The sequence below is a fragment of the Bos indicus genome, chromosome 18 (assembly GCF_029378745.1).
Source record: "Bos indicus isolate NIAB-ARS_2022 breed Sahiwal x Tharparkar chromosome 18, NIAB-ARS_B.indTharparkar_mat_pri_1.0, whole genome shotgun sequence".
NCBI lineage: Eukaryota > Metazoa > Chordata > Mammalia > Artiodactyla > Bovidae > Bos > Bos indicus.
The window spans coordinates 26,509,490-26,531,505 of record NC_091777.1 but is presented as its reverse complement, the minus strand read 5'-3'; the positions used below and the strand labels follow the sequence as shown (position 1 = coordinate 26,531,505).

At 59.5% G+C, this 22,016-nt stretch overlaps 1 protein-coding gene across 1 annotated transcript; it reads right to left on the bottom strand.

Annotated features, from left to right (window-relative positions):
* Positions 1-389: 389 nt before the first annotated feature.
* Positions 390-21,761, bottom strand: MMP15 (matrix metallopeptidase 15). The gene is made up of 10 exons (XM_019979734.2): positions 20,939-21,761; positions 9,458-9,606; positions 8,666-8,794; positions 7,062-7,369; positions 6,556-6,717; positions 5,418-5,671; positions 4,678-4,816; positions 3,578-3,728; positions 3,350-3,465; positions 390-2,355 (listed from the first exon to the last, which is right to left on the bottom strand). The coding sequence occupies exons 1-10, from the start codon at positions 21,098-21,100 to the stop codon at positions 1,898-1,900; spliced, it is 2,028 nt and encodes a 675-aa protein (XP_019835293.2). The 5' UTR covers positions 21,101-21,761; the 3' UTR covers positions 390-1,897.
* Between the last annotated feature and the right edge of the window lie 255 nt (positions 21,762-22,016).

Here is a 22,016-nt window from a genome sequence, read left to right as displayed (position 1 = left end):
GGTTCTCCCACCCTTCTGAGACGGCTGGAAGCTGGTTGCTCTTTCTCACCATGAACGAATAACCAGTCAATTCCCCATCCCTTCTCCGCTCGATGCCAGCATGGCCATCCCTGGTACCTTGCCTTATCCTGCTCTGGTCTATTGAGGGCAGCTACTTCCCAGCCTTGCCCAGAGGCCTGCCCCTCCCAGGGCCAGTTGGGAAAGAACCCCCACAGATCTGGGAATCAGCTCTCTTTGGCGTGGGGGGAATAAGTCCCCAAATCCAAGCTGGGACCATGTTCCCCCCCACTCCCCACCCCCTGCCCCCAAGTCACCTGCAGTCCCTCTAGCTGTAAGCTCCAGCTGTAAGGCCTCTAAGAGGCCTGAGGCCTCTTAGAAAGGAGGCGCAGTCGCCGGCAGAACGATTTAATCAGTGCAGATTATTTACAGACACTGATCCCCTCCCCACCCCCCTCGGCTGGCTCTCCAGTGGTTCTGAGGATGGAGTGGGGAGGACGCTGCTGGACCCACACTGGGGGCCAGTCCATGAGGGGCCCCTCACCCCAGGGGCCTCAGGGATTCCGAGCGGCAGGCCGGCTTGCTCAGGGCTAGGGGAGCAGCGGGGACAGAGCCGGCTCTACAGTACCATTTCCCACGGCAGCCTCGCCTCCTGCTTGCTTCAGGAAGGAAGAGGGCAGAATCACCTCCATCCACAGGGTTGAAACCAGGATCGGGGGAGGCCCCAGGCTACAGTGGGCTCCTCTGGGGGATCCACAGTCCTGTCCCATAGTCTGAGAGAGAGGATGAGCTGCTGGCCACCACGCCACCCCCACCAGTGTCCCTGGGGTCAGCGAGCTGGTGGGGAAGAACCCCTTAAGCCTGGTAGGCATGCGTCTCTGGACACTTACAACCCCGGCCTGGGCACCCATTACCCCCTCTCTCCCCGGGAGAACTAGGACACTGGCAGCTGAGCCTGAGGCTGGTGGGCTTCTGAGACCCCTGCGGGTGGTGGTGGGGGGTGACAGGGGGAGGGAAGATGCTCGTGGAAAGAACCCAATTGAGTCGCAGCTCAGAGCAGAGAGAGTGGGCGGGAGGCTGGAAGCCCAGCCCCCGGGGGGCGTGGTTGGCGCTACCCTTGGGGGAGGGGCCTTGGCAGACCCCCTTTGGTCCTTGGTAAGGCAGGCCCAGGGTCCCTTCTCCCCAGAGGGGAGGAGATACAGGGGAGCTGGGGGCTGCTGGCCCCGGGCTGGCCAGGAGCAGGCAGGGTTCTTGGGCCTAAGGAATCCCGAATGCTGGGGTTGTTAGAAGTGGGCTGGGAAGCAACCAAACTTCAACAGGACTCTCGATCAGCGGGCCCCCTCCCCTCCCCTCCCCACCCCGCCCCCTTTGGCCTGAGGCTGCCACAGGTGGAAGCTCTTTCTGAGACTCAGGGGGCTGGAGACCAGTCAGGCCCCACCAAGCTCTAAAACCAACAGAGCCCTCGGCTCTGACCCAGGTGCTCAGGGTGGAGACCAACCTAGCAGCCCTTCGATTACTTTTCCAACAGGGCCTTCTGACCCACTGCTCCTCTGGCTAAACCAGGGGTGGGTGTGAGCCTAACTCCCTGTCTGGTGCAGAAGTATATTTAGAAACCTCTAAGCCCCTGCCTTTAGGGATCGCCCTGAGGGACCGCCCTGGTCAGGCAAGTAGGAAGAAATGCTTAATTAGTGTGCAAAAAAAAAAAAAAGATACCTGGGCATAAATAAACAAGGGGGCGGGGCTGGCAGGGATGTCAGCGGGCCTGGAGGGACCCCCACTGGGGGGCTGAGGAGCCACCGAAGGCTCCAGATGAAAGGCCCCAGGAGCCGTCTCAGAACCACAGGCGCGGCCAGCCTGGCCCCTTAGCACCGTGGGGAGTGGGAGGGTCTGGCGCCGAGGGTCAGACCCACTCCTGCAGGGAGCGCTTGCAGTAGAGGAGCATGCGGGGCGCACCCTTGCGCTGCATCTGCACCAGGGCGTAGGTGAGGCCAAGGATGCAGAGCAGCAGCAGCACAGGGGGCACCAACACCATGACCATATTCACCGTCCGCGTGACCTCCTCCATCTGCACCACCACGCGGCTGCCCCCGTCCTCGTCAGGCCCTGCCTCGCCGCCACCGCCAGGGCCTGCCTCACCACCCTCCTCGCCCTCCTCGCTGTCACCGCCCATCCCGGGCTCTGCACCCCCGTCGGGGTTGAAGGGTGGACGGGCCACGTCGGGCCATCGGGGCCCCGGCTCCACGTGCTCTTGGCAACCCATGAAGTCCCGCAGGATGGACTTGGGGTAGCCGGGCTCCATTCGCAGGCGCTCGTTGTCAAACTTCCAGTATTTGGTGCCCTTGTAGAAATAGGTGTAGGCTGCAGGGGGCAAAGCAGGCCAGAGGAGTGTTAGGTGGGGGCTCCCCACCAGCCAGAGACCCGTGAGGAGAACCAGGGAGAGTTAAAGGGGCCCTGGCTTTAAAACACCCTCTTTCTCACTGGCTTCCCTGGGCATTTTGAAATCTGTCCATACTTTCTGGCTGGGCTGACACTGACCAGGGTAGTGCAGAGAGGGGTCCTAGAGCCTGCTGGGTCGGGGGCTAGAGTCAGGGGATCCAGTCTGGCTTCCTCCTACACTGGAGAGGACAGTGTCTTGCTCAAGGCCACACAGTCAGACCCTGAGTGGAGCCTGATGCCCCCTTAGACCAGATCTCTGGTCCAGGGCATTTTGTCCACATCCTTTAAACCCCAGGAAGGACCAGGTTTGAGCCACCAGATGCATCCCTGCTCCGCAGGGCACAATGAGGTCACAGCAGCCGCAGAGTGAAGCCACCGTGCACAGAAGCCATGTGACCCGCCTGGACATTAGCAAAGCCAGCTGGATCTCCCCTAAGCCCCTGAGAACCTGAAGGCTGATGGGCATTCTGAAACTCACCAGAGACCCCGCTGGAGAAATAAAAGCTGCAACTCCCCGTTGCTCAGTTATAATGACAGAGATCAGGCTTCCCTGCCAGGCAGGTAAGGGGGGTTCATCGGGAGGACTCTTGCTCCCGAGGCTCTGAGCCCAAGCTCACCCCACAACCCCGCCGGGCTCAAGGCTCTGCGGGGAGCAGGGCAGCTCTGAGTACCAGCTCTGGACACAGGCCGGCCTGGCTGGACTCCTGACTCCACCACTTCCTCACTGTGCGATTTGGGGACCTTTACTCAAGCTCTATTTGGCCTCTGTAAATAGTGTCAATGGTCGCCTGGCCCAGCTGGGTCCCACGTGCCTGCCATCTTGATGCTGGTGACCGCAAGCAAGCCCTGTCCCATGTGTGTGGAGGCGGGGGGATGGTGAGTGCTGGGCAGGCTGGGCAGGGGCTGGCCCTGGTACCTGCATCGTTGCTCAGGAAGGCCCCTTTAGGGGAGGCGGGGATCCCCTGCCACACGCTGATGGGCTTGGGGTAGCCGGGGTCTCCACGCTGTGTCTCCTCGTTGAAGCGCCAATACCTGTGGCCAAAAGTACCAGGCTGTGGGCTGTGCCCGGCCTGTCCAGGCCGTGGGTTTTTTCTTGGAGGGCCTGAGGATGGGAGCCTTTTCCCTTTAGCGGAGGGGTGCTCACCTGTCCTCTTGGAAGAAGAAGGTATGACCTGTGGGCTCCCACCAGATGGCTGTGTCGATACGGTCGTAGGGGATGCCCAAGCCATAGCTGGTCAGTGGCTGTGGATAACCCGGCTCCAGGTTCGCTTCTCGGAAGAGCCAGTAGCGGTCACCTGCGGGAGACGTTGCAGGGGCAGGCACGGGGAGTGAGAATCTAGGTCCCCAAATTCACATTCACTGCTACACTCACCACGCACACACACTCTCATCCTTGTACACAGAACAAGCACTGACACTCCATACCCAAGACAACTCATGCTCACATCACACGCACGTGGCACTCAGGGACACACGTGGCACTCAGGGTGTATGTGTAATGCACCCATTTACATGTATACATTTACATTGCCAGCTCACAGTGACACACACACCACACACTCAATTGCAATACACACGAGCCTCTGATCCTGTTTGAACATCCACTCTCCCCACACACAGTTCTTGCACAGAGAGAGGGAAGAGGCCTGGCCTCTGGATCTGGGGACTGTGTCCGAGGGGCCCCCAGTGCATGGCCCAGGCTTCTCCCTTGTAGTGTGAGCCCAGCCCGGTCCTTGGGGACTTCCTGCCTAGTTGAGACTCAGGCCAGGGGGCCTGGGGACACAGCCAATCCTTCAGAGGTGCTGCCCTGGGGCCCTTCCTGGGGGGCAGGCCTCAGAGGAGGGGCTGGGGCGAGGGAGCTCCACTGTCTCTGTAGACAGACCCAGGGACACTCCCCAGAGTGGGCTCAGGGACCTGCTCTTAAGAGGAAGGGGCAAGGAAGAGGCCTAGGATGCAAGGAAGGAGGGCGATGGGGCGGAGCCCTGTGCTGTAGAAGGTGGACACTTGCCCTCAGTCAGTCCACCTCTGCCCGCCAGGCCTCTGGTCTCTGTCTACCCCACCCCCACCCCTGCCCTGCTGCCAGGGTCAGGTCCCCCTGAGTAAGCCCGCAGTGGGCGACAAGACGAAATGTGCACGTGGTCCTTCCTTTCCATCCTCCGTCAGGCCCAGCTGGGTCAGAGGTCAGGCCAGAGGTGAGGGCAGGAGGGCTGCCCAGCCCTCTCCCTCCCACCTGCCCCAACTCACCTTTGAAAAAGACAAAACGCCCATCCTGGCGCTCGTAGGCGGCACTGATGTCACTGGGCAGGCCCCGCCAGAAGTGCCCGATGGGCATGGGATAGTTGTCCAGGACGCGGTTGTGCCGCACCCGCCAGAACCAACGGCCCTGGGGAGGGCGTGGGGGTGAGTGGACGGCATGGGGGCCCCCCACCCACCCCTTCCAGTGGGACACACTTGGGCTGGGAGTGATAGTGAGAAGAATGGGTCCTGGGAGCCCAGGAACACCCTCAGTCTAATAACATATTCAGACTGGGCGAAGAGAGCGCAGCGAGGGTCCCTGGGGCCATCTGTGTCCCCTGGAGCCACCATGGAAGCTCTGGGTGAGGGCCGAGTGAGGGCCAGGCCCTGAAGTTGGACAGCTCTGGGTTTGGTTTCCAGCATCACCTTTACTCAGTGGATGATGCGGACGACTCCCCCTGCCTGGGAGAGTTTGGTGCAGGGGGTCTTAGGAAGAGGGCAGGGGTAGGGGGGCACAAGGAGAGAGAGCCCCAGATGGGTGTGGGCCTCTAGGCTTATTGTACGACCCCGGGCAAGTCCCTTGTCCCTTGGGCTGTTTTCCTCTTGGTCTAGGGTCTGATGGCTCCGCAGGGGCTGCTGAGTGAGGGGGGCGGAGGTGGGGCAAGAGTCTGGGGCAGAAGTGGGAGGGAGCTCTCTGCTCTGAGCCTGGGCCAAGGGGCTGGGGTCGGGGGCGCAGACGGGGGCCAGACCTTGAACACGAACATCTCCCCCCGCAGCATGGCCACCGTGTCGAAGTCCCCATCGCAGATGTTGGGGCCATACTGGTCGGGCCGCTCTGTGGCGCGGGGTTGGGGTGGGGGGCCTGGCTTTGGAGGCCGCTCCGGCTTCCCACCCGGGGGAGGTGGCTGAGGGGGTCTGGGGGGCCGGTGGTCTGGCCGGCCAGGCCGCCGGGGGGTCACAGTGGGAAGAGGTTGGGTGGGCTGTGGCTGGCCATCCGGGGTGCCTGCAGAGGGGTGGGAGGGGGAAGTGAGGAGGGTAGCCCCAGAACCCAGCCAGGATGCCAGCTTCTCCTACTCAGAACCTTGGTGGCCTGAGGAGTCCTGTGCCCCACGGGCAGCCCACCCAGGTGAGAGGCCCTATCTGACCACAGCAGACCCCTCCCCACACCACCATCGCTAGGGGGGACCTCCAGTATCTTCCATTCCTCCAGTCCCTTCGTTGACCTCCCCACACTGCGCTAGGGTCACTGCACCCTAAAGCCACCCCTGGCTGCACTTCCCCTTGGGGATGCTCCTCTTAGGAGGCTGGCTGCTTCCAGTGGAGGCTCCAGAAGCAATAGACACAAGCGGAGGGAAGAATGTGGTTCCTGCCACAGCGAGGGCTTGGGGTGGGCACTGACCCACTGAACTGGCCCCCAGAGACCTCCCCATTGGGGGCTTCCTTGGTGGGGGGTGGGGGGTGCTACCTGCCTCAAAGGAGCTGGGAAGTGATAAACCAGCAATGCTCAGAGGACAGCCTCAGTGGGACACGCTTGGGCTGGGTGTAATGGTGGGAGGAACAGGGACCCCAGGGACACCCTGGGTCTAATAAGAATATCCCTCAGGCTGAGGAGGAAAACGGGGGAAGTAAGGGGCCCTGGGGTCACCTGTGTCCCCTGGAGCCACCATGGAATCTCTGGGTGAGGGCCTGGGCCTGGAGTCAGCCAGCCCTGGACTGATTTCTAGCACCATCCTCTACTGACTGGATGACTTGAACCATCACTAATTCTCTTGGGGCCTCAGTTTCCTCATCTACAAAATGGGTGTGGCCACGGTCCCTATGCTTCATGGGGCTGGGAGCTGAGAGCAGGCATGCAGAGCCCCCTGTCCTCCACTGCCGCCGGCTCACCGTAGAGCTGCTGAATGCCCCTAAGGTCGTCTTCGGGCAGCTGGAAGTTGTCGATGTCCATCCACTGGTAGAATGGTGCCATGATGGCGCTGGGGTTGCTCGAGTGCTCCAGCCCCAGTGCGTGGCCCAGCTCGTGAACTGCTACCAGGAAGAGGCTGTTTCCTGTCATGGCGGGCAGTGGGATCAGCTCTGGCCTGGCCCAGGACCTGGACACCCCACTCTATGGGTTGAGGGACCCAAAGAGCCTGCCCACGCTTTACTCTCAGAAGAAGCTGAGCCACTGTGACTTCTATCTTCCTCTATCTTCCCCATCTGGAAAATGGGTACACCAATCCCTTCCTTCCTTTCCCTATCACCCTCCTTGGAGATGATGGACAGCAGACTGAGACCAAGAGTCAATGCTCCCAAGAACTGCATGGGGGATGCTCTCACCTCCCAGCCCCCAGCTCTACCCTCCCCACCCCCCACCCCTCACCCCCATTGTCTCTGTGACCAGAGGTGCTCACCATGCAGGTCAGTGCTAGAGAAGGTCCAGGGCTCATCTGCATCGAAATGGGTGTCCCCGCCCAAACCAGGGCCAGGGAAATAGGCGTGAGCTAGAAAGCCACCTGTGCCATCAAATGGCGAGCTGTCGCCATGGAAACCAGAGGCAAAGAGTACCATGATGTCCGCCTCCTTCTGCCGCCGCAGTCGGATGTCCTCATAAGGCACCTCCTGGAAGACCAGGGGCGTGGCCTGCTCCCACACACGGAAGGCCCGGCGCACTGCCTCCAGTGAGTGGTACCAGCCTAGCTTCTCTGTGTAGTTCTGGATGCTGCAGGCAGACGGGAAGACGTGAGTGAGCCCACGGCCGGGGCTGCTGTCCATTGCTAGCATCGACTGGGTTGGGGGCGGGGACACACGGTCCCAGGGAAAGGGCATAGGATCTGAGCCGGTTCATGGACGATGCTCATCAATACCGACTGTTAATTTACTCTGATGTGAATTTGAAAAAAAAAAAGAATTAAGTTGTCAAGCCCAGGAATTCATTAGGATATCACTGAATAAGGTTGCATTTTGCCAAATACGCTTATTTTAAGAAAACATTAAGTAATTAAACGTATAGGTGATACAGAGCCAAGAGAAAGGCCTAGAAAGTGGGATGCAAACGGCTGAGGTTTGGGAAACACAGGCCAAGTGGTTCTGAATGTTGGGCTCCAGAGTCAGGCTGAATCAGGTTCAAGGCTGGGCTCTAACATTTCCTGTGTGACCTTGGGCAAGCAACTTAAGGCTCTCTGAGTTTTAGCTTCCTCATCTGTGAAATGGGAAAGGAGGGCAGCACTTCTATTACGGAGTCCCTGGGAGGAGTCAGCGGCTTAACTCACGGAGAGCATGTGCCGGCACATGATAAAAGCATGGTGAGGCCTGTTAGATCCCATTTAAAGCAGATTAAGCATCTGTGTGCTAGACAGAGCTCCATCAGAGATCATGAATCAGCTCATGGATCGTGAGTTCACTCTGGTGGCCTGGGTTCCTCAGGACCTCGAGAGCTGCTCTTCCTCGGGAGACGGAGCTGAGGGTGGGTCATGGCTGGATTGGAACAGGAAGGGGGACCCTTGAGGACTGCCATGCAGCTCAAGGCTCATGGGGGTTTCTTGCCAAAGAATTTGGCGGAAAGGAAGGAGGGGTATTTGAAGCAGGGTTTGTGCGGGTGACTCGGTGCACACATCCCCCCGGGCAGATGCTGGACTGCCCAAATGCTCCAGGGCCTCCCTTATCCTTCACACCCCCAAAGCCTCCAGTTCTCACTGGTGTAGAAGCCCACCTGGGTGGGTGAGGCCAGCCCTTGGCTGCTGGTGGGTGCAGGGAGGGAGGAAAGGAGGACAGAGCAGAGTTCAAAGGGCCCCACCATTCTCTAGAGGGAAACTGCAGTGGGGGAGGAGCCGATCTAATCAGCATGGGGGTGGGATTGGATGGGGAGGCCGGGCACCCTGCAGTGGGCTGCTGGGAAAGGAAGCCTTCCAGACAAGCCCACTGGGAAGCCTGAGGCCTCAGCCCAGGGAAGGAGCGGTCCCAGCACTTCAGAAACATGCCCTGAGGGGAGGCCACCCTGGGCAGCTGGGGTCTCTACCTGAAGGTCAGGTGGTGGTTGTTCCACTTCCTCCCCGTGAGGGCGTAGCGCTTCCTCCGCCGCCGCAGGTTGGCTTTCACACGTACCCCGAACTGGTCTGGCACCCCACAGCGGGGCCGCTTCATCCACCTGGGAGCACAAAGCCTCCTCTCAACACACCTGCCTGCTGGGCACCGCCTCTTCCAGGCAGTCCACCATCTCCCACCCTCCAGCCACCGGCCTCCAGCTGCACCTATTATGAGGGCAGCGGCAGTGAGAAGACTCTCCCTAAGCTTTGAGCTCCTTCTCAGGAAAATGGTATGATGGCCTGGTACTGGAAGACTGCGTGTCTAGGAGTGGCTCTGCAAAGGAGAGCCCCTGTTTACCAGTATCACCCAGGAGCAGGAGCTGAGTTACCCTAAGGCCTTTTATCCCTGATACCTTCTGCTCTGAGTGCTCATCAAGAATGTGGCTCTGGGTCACAGCATCTCTGTCAGACTCAGAGCAAGGCCTAACTAGGCAATCACAGCACGTATACCACACCTCCCATTCCCAAGCCAATGGCAGACACCACTAATCAATCCTGTGCTCCTTGCTGCTGAGCTGGGTTTCAGCCTCAGGAGCCTTCTCAATACAAGACAGCAGCAGCCCCTCCCAACCGATGAGAGCTAGCATGGAGGATCAAACCCTTTGCCACCTTGTATCTAGGCCACCCTTTCCTGGAAAACTCCACAGGCCAAGCCTTTATCACAGCAGGCTGGAAGGAGGGCAGGTGCTAGTGGGGTCTGGGAATGACCTGACGGAAGGACTCACGCCTTGGTCTCTTCATCCAGCACACCCGTGACGGGGATCCCGTAGAAGCGCTGCATCTCGGCGAGGGCCGAGGCCAGGATCTGGGCGGAGCGCATGGTGGACATGTGACGGCTGGGCTGGGGCAGGTAGCCGTAGAGCCGCAGCCAGTTCTGCAAAGGAGAGGCCACGGCCTGGTCAGCAGGTCCTGGCCCCCTGACCTCCAAGCATGCGCAGTCTGCCTCCCACCCCCTCCCACCCCCATCACCTCCCACCAGTGTGGGCTTCTGGACCACTCTCTCTGCTTCCACTTCCTGTGGTCTGTTCTCACACAAGAGCTGGAACAAAAGGCCGGGTCTGATCAGTCCTCTGCCTAGAACCCTCCAAAGACTCCCCGCCTCAGAGGAAAAGCCAATTCTTACAGGAGCTACTGGGCCCCAGGTTGGCTCTCAGACCTCGCTCCTATCATTCATTCAGCCCAGCCGGGCTCACTCTTGCCTTGGGCCTTCGCATTGCTGTTCCTACTGCCTGGAGTGCTCTTCCCAGACATCTGCATGGCTCATGCCCTCTCTGTCTTCAGGTCTCTGCTTCCTCACCTTATTGGAGGGGTATTCTCTGACAAATATAGAAAACACACCCACCTGCTGTACCCTGCACGCCCTCCCTCTCCTGCTTGCCTGCCCTCGTCACCATCTGACACACTACATTTCACTTGGCTGTTTATCGTTTGTCTTCCCCCATGAGGATGGTAGCTGTGTCCATGAGGACAGCCCACAGTTGCCATCTTTATTATTGCACTGGCCCCTGCAAGGGTGGGTCCCCTACCATCCAGGCAGACCCCTAGGACCTCTATGGGGTTTAGAACCTCTTGAGTTCTCACCTAGTAGGAAAACCATGGGGCTTCCCTAGTGGCTCAGGTGGTAAAGAATCAGCCTGCAATGTGGGAGATCCGGATTTGATCCCTGGGTCAGGAAGATCCCCTGGAGAAGGGAACAGCTACTCACTCCAGTTTTCTTACCTGGGAAATCCATGAACAGAGAAGCCTGGCAGGCTACAGTCCATGGGATGGCAAAGAGTCGGACACAATCGAGCGACTGACACTTTCACCAGATCCTAAGCCTTCTGGAAGGAGAGCATGTGGGTTCAGGGAGTCTACCCAGGCCCAGCAGGGTGGGACCGGAGGCCTGAAGTTCAGTCTCTGCTCTGCCACTAACTGTTCTCTCTGGGCCTGACTTTTCTCATGTGAAAGATGGGGAGCCATAGGGTTACTGGTGGGTGCAATGTGAAAGAGATGACCCTGTGAAGAGCGGCTGGGACACAGTGGGGGCGCCTATCCCCTTCAGGATTTGCTTGGCTAGTCTTTTTTTTTATATATATAAAAAAGATATTAAAAATTGTATCTTTATTTGGCTGCGCTGAGTCTTGACTGCCGCATGTGGGATCCTTGATCTTCCTTGCGACATGTGAGATCTTTAGCTGTGGCGTGCAAACTCTTGGTTGCAGCATGTGGGACCTAGATCCCTGATCAGGGATCGAACCCAGGCCCCCTGCATTGGGAGTTCAGAGTCTTAGCCCCTGGACCACCAGGGAAGTCCTTGAGCAAGTCTTCTCATCCATCTACCCATCTGTCTGTCTGTCCACCCACCCAGCCAGCCACCCTGCCAAATGTTTCTGAGCACCCTCTCTGTGCCAGGCACCATGCCAGCTGGAGGCCATGGAGGAGGCGGCTGACCTCCAGGGGCTTACGATTTCCCCGGGGAGACCCACTGCAGAGAAGTTCACACCTGTGAGTTTGTGAGCAGACAGGACCACTGCAGTTGAAACCCGACGGTGGGATCCCCAGTGAGCCAAGCTGAGTGGTACTGAGAAAGGGGACTCTGCCCTGCCCACCTCGTGCCCACAAGGCGATGAGATCATGGTGACCACTGTGGGAGGTTGGTCAGCACAGAGGCCAGGGACTGCTGTGTGGGCCTTGGCCATGGAAGCGTGTCCTTTGAAGCTTTCCTTGTTATCCTCAGTCTCTGAAAACCCAAGTGAGGGGACCTGCTCTGAGAGGCTCTGGAAGGCAGAGGCTGCAGAGCAAGGGCCCGCGGGGCAGATGGCGGCTGGACACAGACACTGCTCTGGGCTGACAGCCATGTGTCAACCTGGGCCATGCCCACATCAGTCTGCCACCAGGGCCATGTCCAGTTCCTCAGGTACTGGCTCCCCTCGGTGCCACCCTGGCACCTGGCCAGGACCCCGGAGTGGACGGGCTGCCCACACAGCCTGGCTCAGCCATGCCAGGCTGCCACTGGAGGGAGCAGAGGCTGAGCCAACAAGGGCGGAGTCAGGAGACGGCCAGAGGCTGGGGATGCCGAGCCTCAGCTTGGAGGGCTCACAGGGCCCTGGGTGACAGTCACAGGACAACGAAAGAGGCAGAGACACCGAGCTGGGAAACCACCACAGCTCTGGAGACAGAGCCTCGTCAGCCCCCTTTATATTCCCGTGCCTCTGTTAAAGGGGTGGTATCAGGACCTGCTTCATCTCAGGGGTTTCCATGAGGATGAAATGGGGATGTCCACAGGAGCCCTGGGCACTGTGCTGGGCGGGAAAAGTGCTCAATAAGCGCATTACTAATGACAGGGCTGGGGTGGGGGTGGAGGGCTGCCCCACTGTTCCTAGAACGGTTGGGACAAGGCAGCCTCAGGGCTGGGGGAGGTCGGAGTGCCCTGAGGCACCCCCTACAGGCCTCCTTCACCTCTCCAGCTCCTTCCTCCAGCTTCCAGACCCTGGCAATGTTCTGGGCACCCTCCACAGCCTTCTTCCCAAGCACAGAAACCTTTCCTGAGGCGCCTGTTATGTCTGGAGAGGGGGACGTCCACCACCCTTGATGGACACGGTTTGCCTGAAGAAGCCTGGAGAGATCTAGAAGGCGAGGCTGTGAGGTTGGCTAGCTCTCACAGTGACAGGAATCCGGCTGGAGGTGGGGGGAGGGCCTGGGGCTGCAGCTGACAGACTAGGGCACCTCTACATCACCTATTTGCATAAGGTAAAAATATCCGGGGAGCGCAATCACAGGCCACCAAGGGGCTGATTAGTGGTGTCTGGCGAGTGACAGGAGGAGGGCAGGGCAGGCGGGGGAGGCTGGCTGGGGCCCTGGGGAGGGGAGAGGAGGGCAAGGGAGGGAGCCGGGCCTGTCTGCAGTGAAGAGGTCCAGAGCCCGGCGGGGCGGAAGGGGCAGAGGGGCCCCTTCAGTACTGAGGCAGCTCGGGGGCTGACACCAAAGGCCAAAGGGTGCCTGTGGACCCTCCGTCACACTACCAGGCACCCTTTGAGTCCCAGGGAAGCCAAGAGCTTCCACCTCGGTATCAGCCAAGCCTCCTCGGTAACAAATGTCTCTCGGCCAGTGTCTGGGTAGAAAGCTGAGGCCGAGGGCTGGTGACGTGAGTGGACCAGGCTGAAACGGCCTTGGCAGAGCAGCTGAGTCCCTGGATGATAAGGCGAAGGAGCTGATGGAGACGCCTGACTGGCAAGCGATGGGCTCAGAGCTGACTAAGCACCAACCAGTCTACACCACCCGCGGGGCTGGGGCTGCCCCCAACCCTGCCTCCGCCACTATCCAGGAGGAAGTTTCTCATCACCCGACTGTTCTAAGTGCGACAAGCCCTGGGGGTGGAAGGAAAAGAGCATGGGGCGGGGGCAGGCACCAGGCGTAGGGCAGGTGCTGCCCTGACTCCAGTCTCCTGAGGGCTCTGCAGCCACGGGACAAAAATGGGGAGCAATTCCCAAAGTCACGACAGAACCCTGGTCTCAAAGTGGGGGAGAGGCTTGCTCAAGGCTCCACTGCTCCTACCGGTATAAACACTGCCTCCCTCCCCCTTCCATCAGGACTCCTTTTCCTGTCACCCGAGTCTCACAGGTGGGATGAACCAAGCAGTGAAGTTCTGTTTTTCACAAGGGGAAACTGAGGCTCAGGCAGGCCCATAAGCAGCAGAGTAGGGAGACCCCCTCCGTGAGGATCACTGCCCAGTGGGCGGCAGGGAAGGGTTCTACAGGGAGAGCACGAGGCCCCCTCCTGCCTCCTGCAGCCCAGAGAGGGAGGCTGTTTGGGAGAACTGGCCCCACCAACCTGTTCTTTCAGCTACTTCTTTCTCCAGCTCCAGACCCCACCCCATAAGTATGGACAGAAGCTTCAGGTGAGTGGCTGGCCCCAGGCAGGGAGATGTAGAGCCATCAGGAGTCTGGGGGTGGGGGCATTCCTGGCCCCCTGGCCCTATAGGAGAGGTCATAAATATAGCAGCCTGGGGCTGAGAATCTGCTGGAGCCAGGCTGTTGATTCTCATCACCCCATTCAATGCTCACAAGTAGCCTATCCCCATTACAGACTGGAAGGTTCAGAGAGGGTGCACGGCTCACCCAGCAGGTCTGTGGGTAGAACTGGAGCCCGGAGGCAGCACTGTTGGCTTCTCTTGGCCTGAGGTTGGGGATGTTGGGCTCTGGCCCATCTGGGGAACCGTGCCCAGCACAGTGCTGGGGAAGGGCACTGGGGGAGGGAGTCTAATCCTCCCCACCATGGGTGTCTGGGTCTGGGCACTGGGCCACATCAGCAAGGCTGCTCCCCAGGACTGCTGAGACCTTGCCAAGGCAGGCCCTCCCCCATCCTGAGGGCGTGTCTAGGAAGGAGCCACCAGATCAATAATGTGCATTAAGCAGTCTCAGGGTAGGGGCAAGCCTCAGCTACCCCACAGCCAGCTCCTCCAGGCTCAGATCAGTGGAGCCCCCTCCCACCCGGCCTTATCAGACCCCACACGATAAGAGCAATCGCTCCTGGCTCAGCTCTGCTTCTGTCATCCCACTTTCTCTGCAGGCCAGGCAGACCCTGGCAGGATTGCCCAGACAGGCACAAAAGGCGTCTTGTCAGGCCTGTCAGCAGTGGACACAGACCTTTCACGGTGTCCTGGGACCAGTTACGGGGGCCCCAAGCCAGGCCGCCCTGTCGTTGGTGGACCATTTACTTCCTTTAGAGGCAGCATGGGTCATATTTAAGTGGTTTGAGAACACACTTGCTCTCCTGGGGCTCAAATCTAAGCCCTCAAGATGGGACAGCTATAGGTGGGGAAGGGGCTCCGGGTGGTAGGGAGAGCCGGCGGGGTGGGGATGTCAGGCCAGGGAAACAGGAAGGAAGAGGACACCGCTTCTTTACCCAGGGGCCTCCCCCTACACTCCTTAACCTGGAGAAAACAACAGCCGGGTCCTTTGGCCAGTGGGTGGGCAGGGGTGGGGTGAAAGGGCCCTGTTGGCCGGTGGTTTCCGGTTGGCTGAGGGCCAGGCCTGGGCGGTCCACCTGGAAACCCCCCGGTAGGTGTGGTCTTTTCAGTGGGCCTGGCCCGAGTGGCTGGACAGGTGGGGGTAGGGCTCCCGGCTCCCGTGGTTGAGGGAGGCCCTGGCCCCACCCCCATCCCCTCCTTCCCACCTGGCTCTGGCCCAGCAGGCTCCAGTCTGGCCATGGAGCTTCCAAAAAATGACACCCTGGGCTTTGACCTGCAGCCTTTCACCCAGCCGGGAGCTGGGAGCTCAGGCTCCAAGCCACACTGACCGGCTCTGCTACCATCCAGGCTGCGGGATCAAGGGTAAGTTCTCTCACCTCACAGTCTCCACTTCCTCTTCTGTACAGTGGAGTCATGACTGCACCTAAACTTACAGAGCTAATTCAGGATTAAACGTGAAAATCTTACAAAACACCTGTAGGCCCTGCCCAGGATGGAATCAAGTATGTTGAAGGTGCTCACAAGTAACGCCTGGTTCTCCCCTGGGCACTGCGTGAGGGATATCGTGTGAAGCACTGGGTATTTTATATACAACCACACTGAATTTCCCCAATAACACCATCCCGTAGACACTACCACTAGTCTCATTTTGTAGACAAGGAAACCGAGGCTCTATCTTAGTCGCTAAGTCCAACTCTGCGACCCCATGGACTGCAGTACATCAGGCTTCCCTGTCCTTCATTATCTCCCAGAGTTCACTCAGATTCATGTCCACTGAGTCAGTGATGCTGTGGAACCGTCTCTAACCGTATTACCTAGCTGAGGCTCCGATGGGGTCAATGATTTGCCCAACAGCAAATGCCATCTGTGTCTCACTGTATTTTGCCACCATTTTGTAAGCACTTCCTATGTACCAGGCGCCGTGCTCAAATACAGTGGACTCAAAGTTGGGCTCTCACCCCTGGGGGGTGGGGGCAGTGGTGATCAGTACCCTCTGGGAGGAGGACAAGGTGGTGCCCAAGGTTCAAGGGTTAGTCCTGGAGAGCAGCTCCAAACCTTGGCCTCCAGCCTCCATGGCCATGGGGGCATGTCTGAGGACTGGCTAATGGCTGGGACCCAGGGTCTGTCTGTCTAGATCCTAGAGGTTGAGTTGGGTTTATTTGTTCATTGTCTGCTGATCCCACGAGGGAAACGGGAGCTGGTGAGAGGCTTTCCTTTTTGTCTCTCTGATCCAGGCCCACCTTGAACATCTCTGCTGTTTTTGCTCCAAAACACAGCTGCAAAAATCTGTGCTACTCCCCTAAAGCGCTCAGGCATGCCTAAAACCAGGGTCCTGCTGGGGAACGGCTTCATATGAGCCTAACTCAGTCGAGGCTTGTCCAGTCAGAAAGCGCCTACTGTGTGCCTCAGGCCTGGAGTGCTCAGCAGCTGACGGTGCCAGGTCCTCACCGTCATCTGTGGACTCCTCCTGGGGCCCTCTCTGAGATGGAGGAAGCTCTAAGCAGAGAGCCCCAAGCCCTCTCTGCTTCTGCTGACCCAGAGAACACTTCTCCACGCCCACGGCAGAGCTGGCCACGGGGTTTGGCCCCTGCCTAAGGAGCCAGCTGTGTGAACTACATAAATCTTGGGATGACACTGAAGGTGCCAACTGCCTTAGTCCATCCTGGCTGCTATAATAAAAATACCATAAGCTGGGTGGCTCATAACAACATTTATTTCTCCCAGTTCTGGAAGTAAGAAATTCAAGTTCAGAGTGACAGCATGCTCAGGTCTGGCTGCTAACTTTTTGCTGTGTCCTCACACGATGGAAGGGGCAAGGGAGATTTCTCCAACAGTTTTTGTGTTTTATCTTTTTACACCTCAGTCGCACCGTGAGGGACGTGGAATCTTAGTTAACTGTTGTTGTTCAGTCACTAAGTCATGTCCGATTCTTTTGCAATCCCATGGGTTGTAGCCCACCACGTTCTTCCGCCCATGAAATTCTCCAGGCAAGAATATTGGAATGGGTTTGGGTTGCCATTTCCTTCTCCAGGGGATCTTCTCAACCCAGGGATTGAACCCGTGTCTCTTGCATTGGCAGGTGGATTCTTTATCACTGAGAGAAGCTTAGTTCCCTGACCAGGGACCAAACCTACACCGTCTGCATTGGAAGCCTGGAGTCTTAACCAGTGCAGCACCAGTTAAGTCCCTCAGACAGTTTTTAGAATAACACTAATCCCACCCACGAGGGCTCTGCCCTCATGACCTAATCACTTTGCAAAGGCCCCCACATCCAAATATTGTCACCTTGGGGAAGTTAGGTTTCAACATATTATTTGAGAAAGCTGGGGGGTAGGTAGAGGGAGGGGAGGGGCTTCACTCAGTCTATAGCAACAACTTTAATTGGAGGTGGGAAGCTACAGCCACCACAAAGACCACCACAGCTGAGGTGGCCTCAGGCAGAAGTCAAACTGTCAGCTGGGCAGAGGGGTCCATGGCAGGGAACACCTGGAGGGCACGGAGGAGTGGCCAGAACCCAGTGCTTGGCAGGGAGAGGTTTATCCTTGCCGGGCAGTCTTGTTATTCTGAGTTGGTATTAGAGAATGCAGGCAGTATTTGGAGGGATTTTGGAGGAAGTATTTGGAGGGATTCTGGGGGAAGTCTTCTTTGGGAGGGGGGGGGCGTCTGGGTGTGTTTCTAGGTTATTTCCTCCCCACTGTCCTTGGACACAAATGAAGCAGTTTGCGTCTAGGGGTCAGAAGAGGCAGGTCTGTGACGCACAGACACGGAGCGCATGCAGAGCTGTTCTCTGCAAGGAGGCAGCCGACTGACCAGACCCCAGGGCAGCCCAAACATAGGGCCCTGGAGAAGGACTTGGCATAAAGGGCGTGGCCCAACAGATCCCGAGTCCCCGGCAGCACTCATCAGCCCCTTTCTCCCTGGGTTTTGAAACAAAGTATGGAGAACAGTGGCTTGCTACTGATAAGAGAATAGAAAGAAAAGAAGATTCAGCTTCTATAGGTTCTCAAAGACAAGGCCCTCACACGATCACACCTCTTCCCCTTGAGGGTGGGCATGGGGGCCCCTGCAGCTTCTGCTCCACCGTTAGGACAGGGCGCTAATATGAGCACACCCGCGGAGCCCCAGGGGCCAGCACAGAAGTGTGGACAGAGACTGGAACACCGGAAGCCTGGGGCTGTGGCTCACCAGTTAGACCTGAAGGTCAAAGGCAGAATTCGAGCTGACCCCTACCCTCCTTTGTCTGCTCTCCTCCTCAGCTGCTGGGGAAGGGCAAGGAAGGTACCCAGGAGTCTGCTCAGGGAAAGTGGGTGTGCCCATGATTGAGTGGCAGGGGCACCACACCTGTGAACTCTGGCAGCCTGAGTCACCTCCCTGGGGCAGGGCAGGAGGGCTGAGGGCCTACAGGTGTGTCTGGGGAGGAGTAGGGGGTGGGGAAAGACCAAAGCTTCTCTGATGAAAACCAAAGGCACTTAAGTGGACTAGGTGCTGGAGCCAGAGATAGGAGGACAGAAAGGGGAGCCTGGATTCTCAGGCCAGGAGGCCAGGAGCTGCAGCTCACACCTCAGTCAGGCAGGGAGGGCCTGGTTTATGCAGAACGGCTGCAGACTGGGAGGGAGGGAGTGGGACAGCCAGGGAGGGAGTGGGACAGGGCAGAATGGCTCAGTGGTGGCTTCCCCAAGACAGACAGCCTTCTCCAGGCTGGGGACTGGCAGGTTGCAGGTGTGTGCTGGCTCTGAGCACCTGCCTGCTTCCTTAGCCTGATGAAACTCTGCCCTGGGAGGGAGGGAGAGAGCAGCTGGCCTTGACTCAGCTGCTCAGAGACTGTCCTAGCTGTGACCTGACCCAAGGTCTGGAGCTGTGGTCAAGAACCAAAGCCCTTCTTCAAGGTATGGAGACTCTGGACACGGGGTGTAGCCAGGCCCATGAATCTCTGAGGCTGGTCATTGAAGCGCCTGGACTCGGCACAGTTTTCCTATAGCCTCGGGGCAAATGAGCTGGCTGTGGGCCCAGATCTGGCCAGACTTGATGGGACCCTAAGAAGCAACAGCCTGTACCCGAAAGCCAATTGTAGAATCTGGGCTAGCCCACCAGTCTTGAGCCCCCCATCTACCTTGGCTTCCAGCATTCAAGGGTCCCCTGTACTTTCCAGAGTTTCTTCCTGCAATAGCCCAACCCAAGTTTCCCCTGAGGAGAGGGGCTGCAGGTCAATCAATCCCTAGTCGGTGCCACACCGGCGTAGGGGCATGGTCTGTGCCCTCAGTGCAGACCCTGAAAGGTGAAAGGTGTTAGTCACTCAGTTGTGTCCCACTCTTTGCAACCCCACAGACTGTAGCCTGCCAGGCTCCTCCATGGAAATCTCCAGGCAAGAACACTGGAGTGGGTTGCCATTCTCTTCTCCTGGGGATCTTCCCAACCCAGGGATTGAACCAGGGTCTCTGGCATTGCAGGTGGATTCCTTACCATCAGAGCCCACAGGGAAGCCCCCAGTGCAGACCCTGGGCAGCAGGTACTCACTCAGCTGGGAGAGGACAGGGTGATGGAGAAGCAGAAGCAAAGGAGAGAACAAAGACCCTCACACCACAGGTCCCAGTGCCCAAGCTCCTATCCATCTAAGATGCCAAATCACAATACCTAGCTACCAAATCCCAGTTTGGTCCAAAGTGACTGCTTCTGTTCAGAGATGCCATTTCTAAGTAGATTATAAACTCCTGGGGGGTGGGTCTGTGACTTGCAATTCTTTGGTATTCCACTCCAGAGAGTGGCAGGTGGGTGCAAACAGCACTCTGGCCAGTACCTGGAGGCAGGCTGAGGGCCATTTCCCACCAGCAGGAGTTTTCAAATAAGCCCCTGCTTGTCTGAATGTGTGAATCAGGGGCGGGGTGATGGAGCTGGACTGGGCATGGCCTGGGCTCCCGGCTCTGCCTCCTGCCAGGGCCTGGCTCCTTGCTGCTTTCCCTGGCCAAGCCATAGAGGGAGGGCAGAGCAGGTGGGGAACTGGCTGGGAGGTGTAACTTGAGCTGGGAGGAATTCCCTGCCCTTCCTCCGAGCTTTTATTAAAGTAGGGCGGGGAAGGGCAGGCTTCTATCGGAAAAAACTCCCAGGCAGCCGGGGAGGTGGGGAAGCCGCAGGGAGGGTTGGGGGGGAGGGTGCTGGGAGGGAGCACCGGCCTGGCTGCAAATAGAAACGGCACTCAGGCCCGTAACCCGGGCGGCGAGAGGCTCCAGGCCAGCCCAAGGGCACCGAGGCCCAAGCCTACCGGGGACGTGCAGAGAAGGGTGTCTCCTCCACCATGCACCCAAACCTCACCTCTTCTCTGGGCCAGGAAGCAGTGTTTTGGGTGTCGGAGAAAGAACATGTTCGCTTTTGCTCTGACTCAGTGGAGCTAGTGCCCTCACTGTCCCTTGTCCGGAGGACAGCGCTCGGCGACCCCGTGGAGCCGGGGGCGCTGGCTAGACTCAGCTCTACGCCAGGAGGCCCCGCCTAATCATACATTATACATTGGACCGATCCAGAGATGAGTCCCCGTAGGGACGTCAGGCGGGTTCCTGGTGAAAAGATGTTCAGAGTCCACCCTCTTAGACCCGGGCCTTGGCCGTAGGGGCGCCGGTGAAGGGAGCGCCGGGTGAGATCCGGTCTCCCTCTTGATCCCATCTGGCGGTGGCACGACTTGCGCGCAAGAGTCCGAGAAAGTCGCCAAAGCGCCCCCTCAACCCTGATCGGCTGCCTCGGAGGTTCGCACCCCTTCCCCCTACCCCAGCGCGCCGCACGCGGCTCAGTGTCACCCAAACTCTTAGGCGGGAGCGCTGCCGCTGTGCTCAAGGTCCCCACCCCCACCCCCGGTCCCCAGAGCAGCCCCCTCTCGGTTAGCAAAGAACGTCACCGCGCGTCTGCAGGGCTCTCGAGGAATCGGGCATCCGGAAGAGAGGGGAGAGGAACAGGGGCTGGGGGCCGCAGAAGCAGCTCCCGGGAGGCGGGTTGTGAAGATCAGTGCCCTGGACATGGCTGGAGGAGTAGAGAGTGGGCTCAAGCCCTACATCCTCCAGGGTTTGTGAAGAGGTGCACCGCCAAGGGCCAGCTGGAGAGGGTCAGCTGGCCCGGTCCCCTTTCTTCCCCGCCCCCAACTCCGGGACAGGGGCTCATCTCTGCGCGCTTCCCCTCCACGCTTCAAGCTGCGGGCGTGGCTTCCTTCCCACCCTCAAGTCCCCCAGCCTCAAGTTCTCCAACCCCCGGCAAAGCGGCTGGCGAGGGTCCTTACCTCCGCATTGACTTCGGCGTCCTCCGCCGCTGCGCCGCGGCCCAGGCAGCTCAGAAGCACCAGCAGCAGAGGCAACAGTTGCGGCCGCGTAGCCGCCTCCCGGCCGCCAAGGAGACTGCCCGCCCAGCCCGGCCGTCCGGGCGCGCTCCGGTCGCTGCCCATGCCCGCGGGGCTCGCCCGCTTGCGGGCGCCGGGTCCCCGCACGCGGCTCGGAACTTGCGACGCTCCCTGGCTCACCGCCCGAGCCTCGGCAAATTCCCACGGCCGAGGAGAAGCGGGCCGGGCAGGTCCGGGCGCGCGGAGCCGGCCCACTAGGGAGAGGGCGGGCCGGAGCCGCCCGCCGCGGAGTCCTGCAGCCTCGGCGCCCGGGGCCCGGCGGAGAGCAAGCGCAACTCCGGAGCCTTTGTCTGCCTCAGCGCTCCGGCCGCCCGATCCCGCGGCGTGCCCTGCGCGCCCAGCTCCTTCTGTCCATGTTGGGGGGCAGGCGCTGCCGGGAGCGCGCGCCTCCCGCCCGTGAATCCTGCTCGCCCCGCGTCCGACCCGGCCCGGCTCCCCGGGCAGCCTAAAAACGAGGCGCAGGGCACGAGCCGGAGCGAGTGAGCTAGCCAGGGAGCCGGCGCCCGAGGTTCCCGGCGAATTCCGCGCAGCTCCCGGCGCTCCCGGCCCTCCTCCCCGCGATCCCCTACCGCGGCTCTTAAAGGGCCAGCGCTCTTGTGGCGGACGGGCCCGGGCGGGGGCCGGGGGCGGTACCTCGGCCCGAGGTTTCTAGGTAGCAGGTGCCGGCGGTGGAGCCGGACCCGCGGCCCCTTTTACTCTTCCGGGACGGCGGGAATCTTCTCCAGCCCGCCCCCGCCACTCCCATCCTTGCTTTGGGGGAGCCGGATTGACCCCCCCCCCCCCACAAAGCGGCCCGCCCCACAGAGGGAGGGGCAAGGAGGAATGAAGACGCCTCTTTCTCCCACCTACTGGGTGGATGGGGATAAGGGTCAGGAAGGTGGGCCTTGCAAGGGGATCCAAGTGTCTGGTCTTAGGCTGAAAAAAAAAAAAAAAAAAAAAGATAAAAACCCAGAGATTGGTT

Excerpts from the sequence above, each read along its gene's own strand:
- MMP15 (XM_019979734.2), bottom strand. The coding sequence starts at position 21,100 with ATGGGCAGCGACCGGAGCGCGCCCGGACGGCCGGGCTGGGCGGGCAGT. Across the intron at positions 9,607-20,938 it reads ACGCCGAAGTCAATGCGGAG|AACTGGCTGCGGCTCTACGG; the intron begins GTAAGGACCCTC and ends TCTCCTTTGCAG. Across the intron at positions 5,672-6,555 it reads GGGCATTCAGCAGCTCTACG|GCACCCCGGATGGCCAGCCA; the intron begins GTGAGCCGGCGG and ends ACCCCTCTGCAG.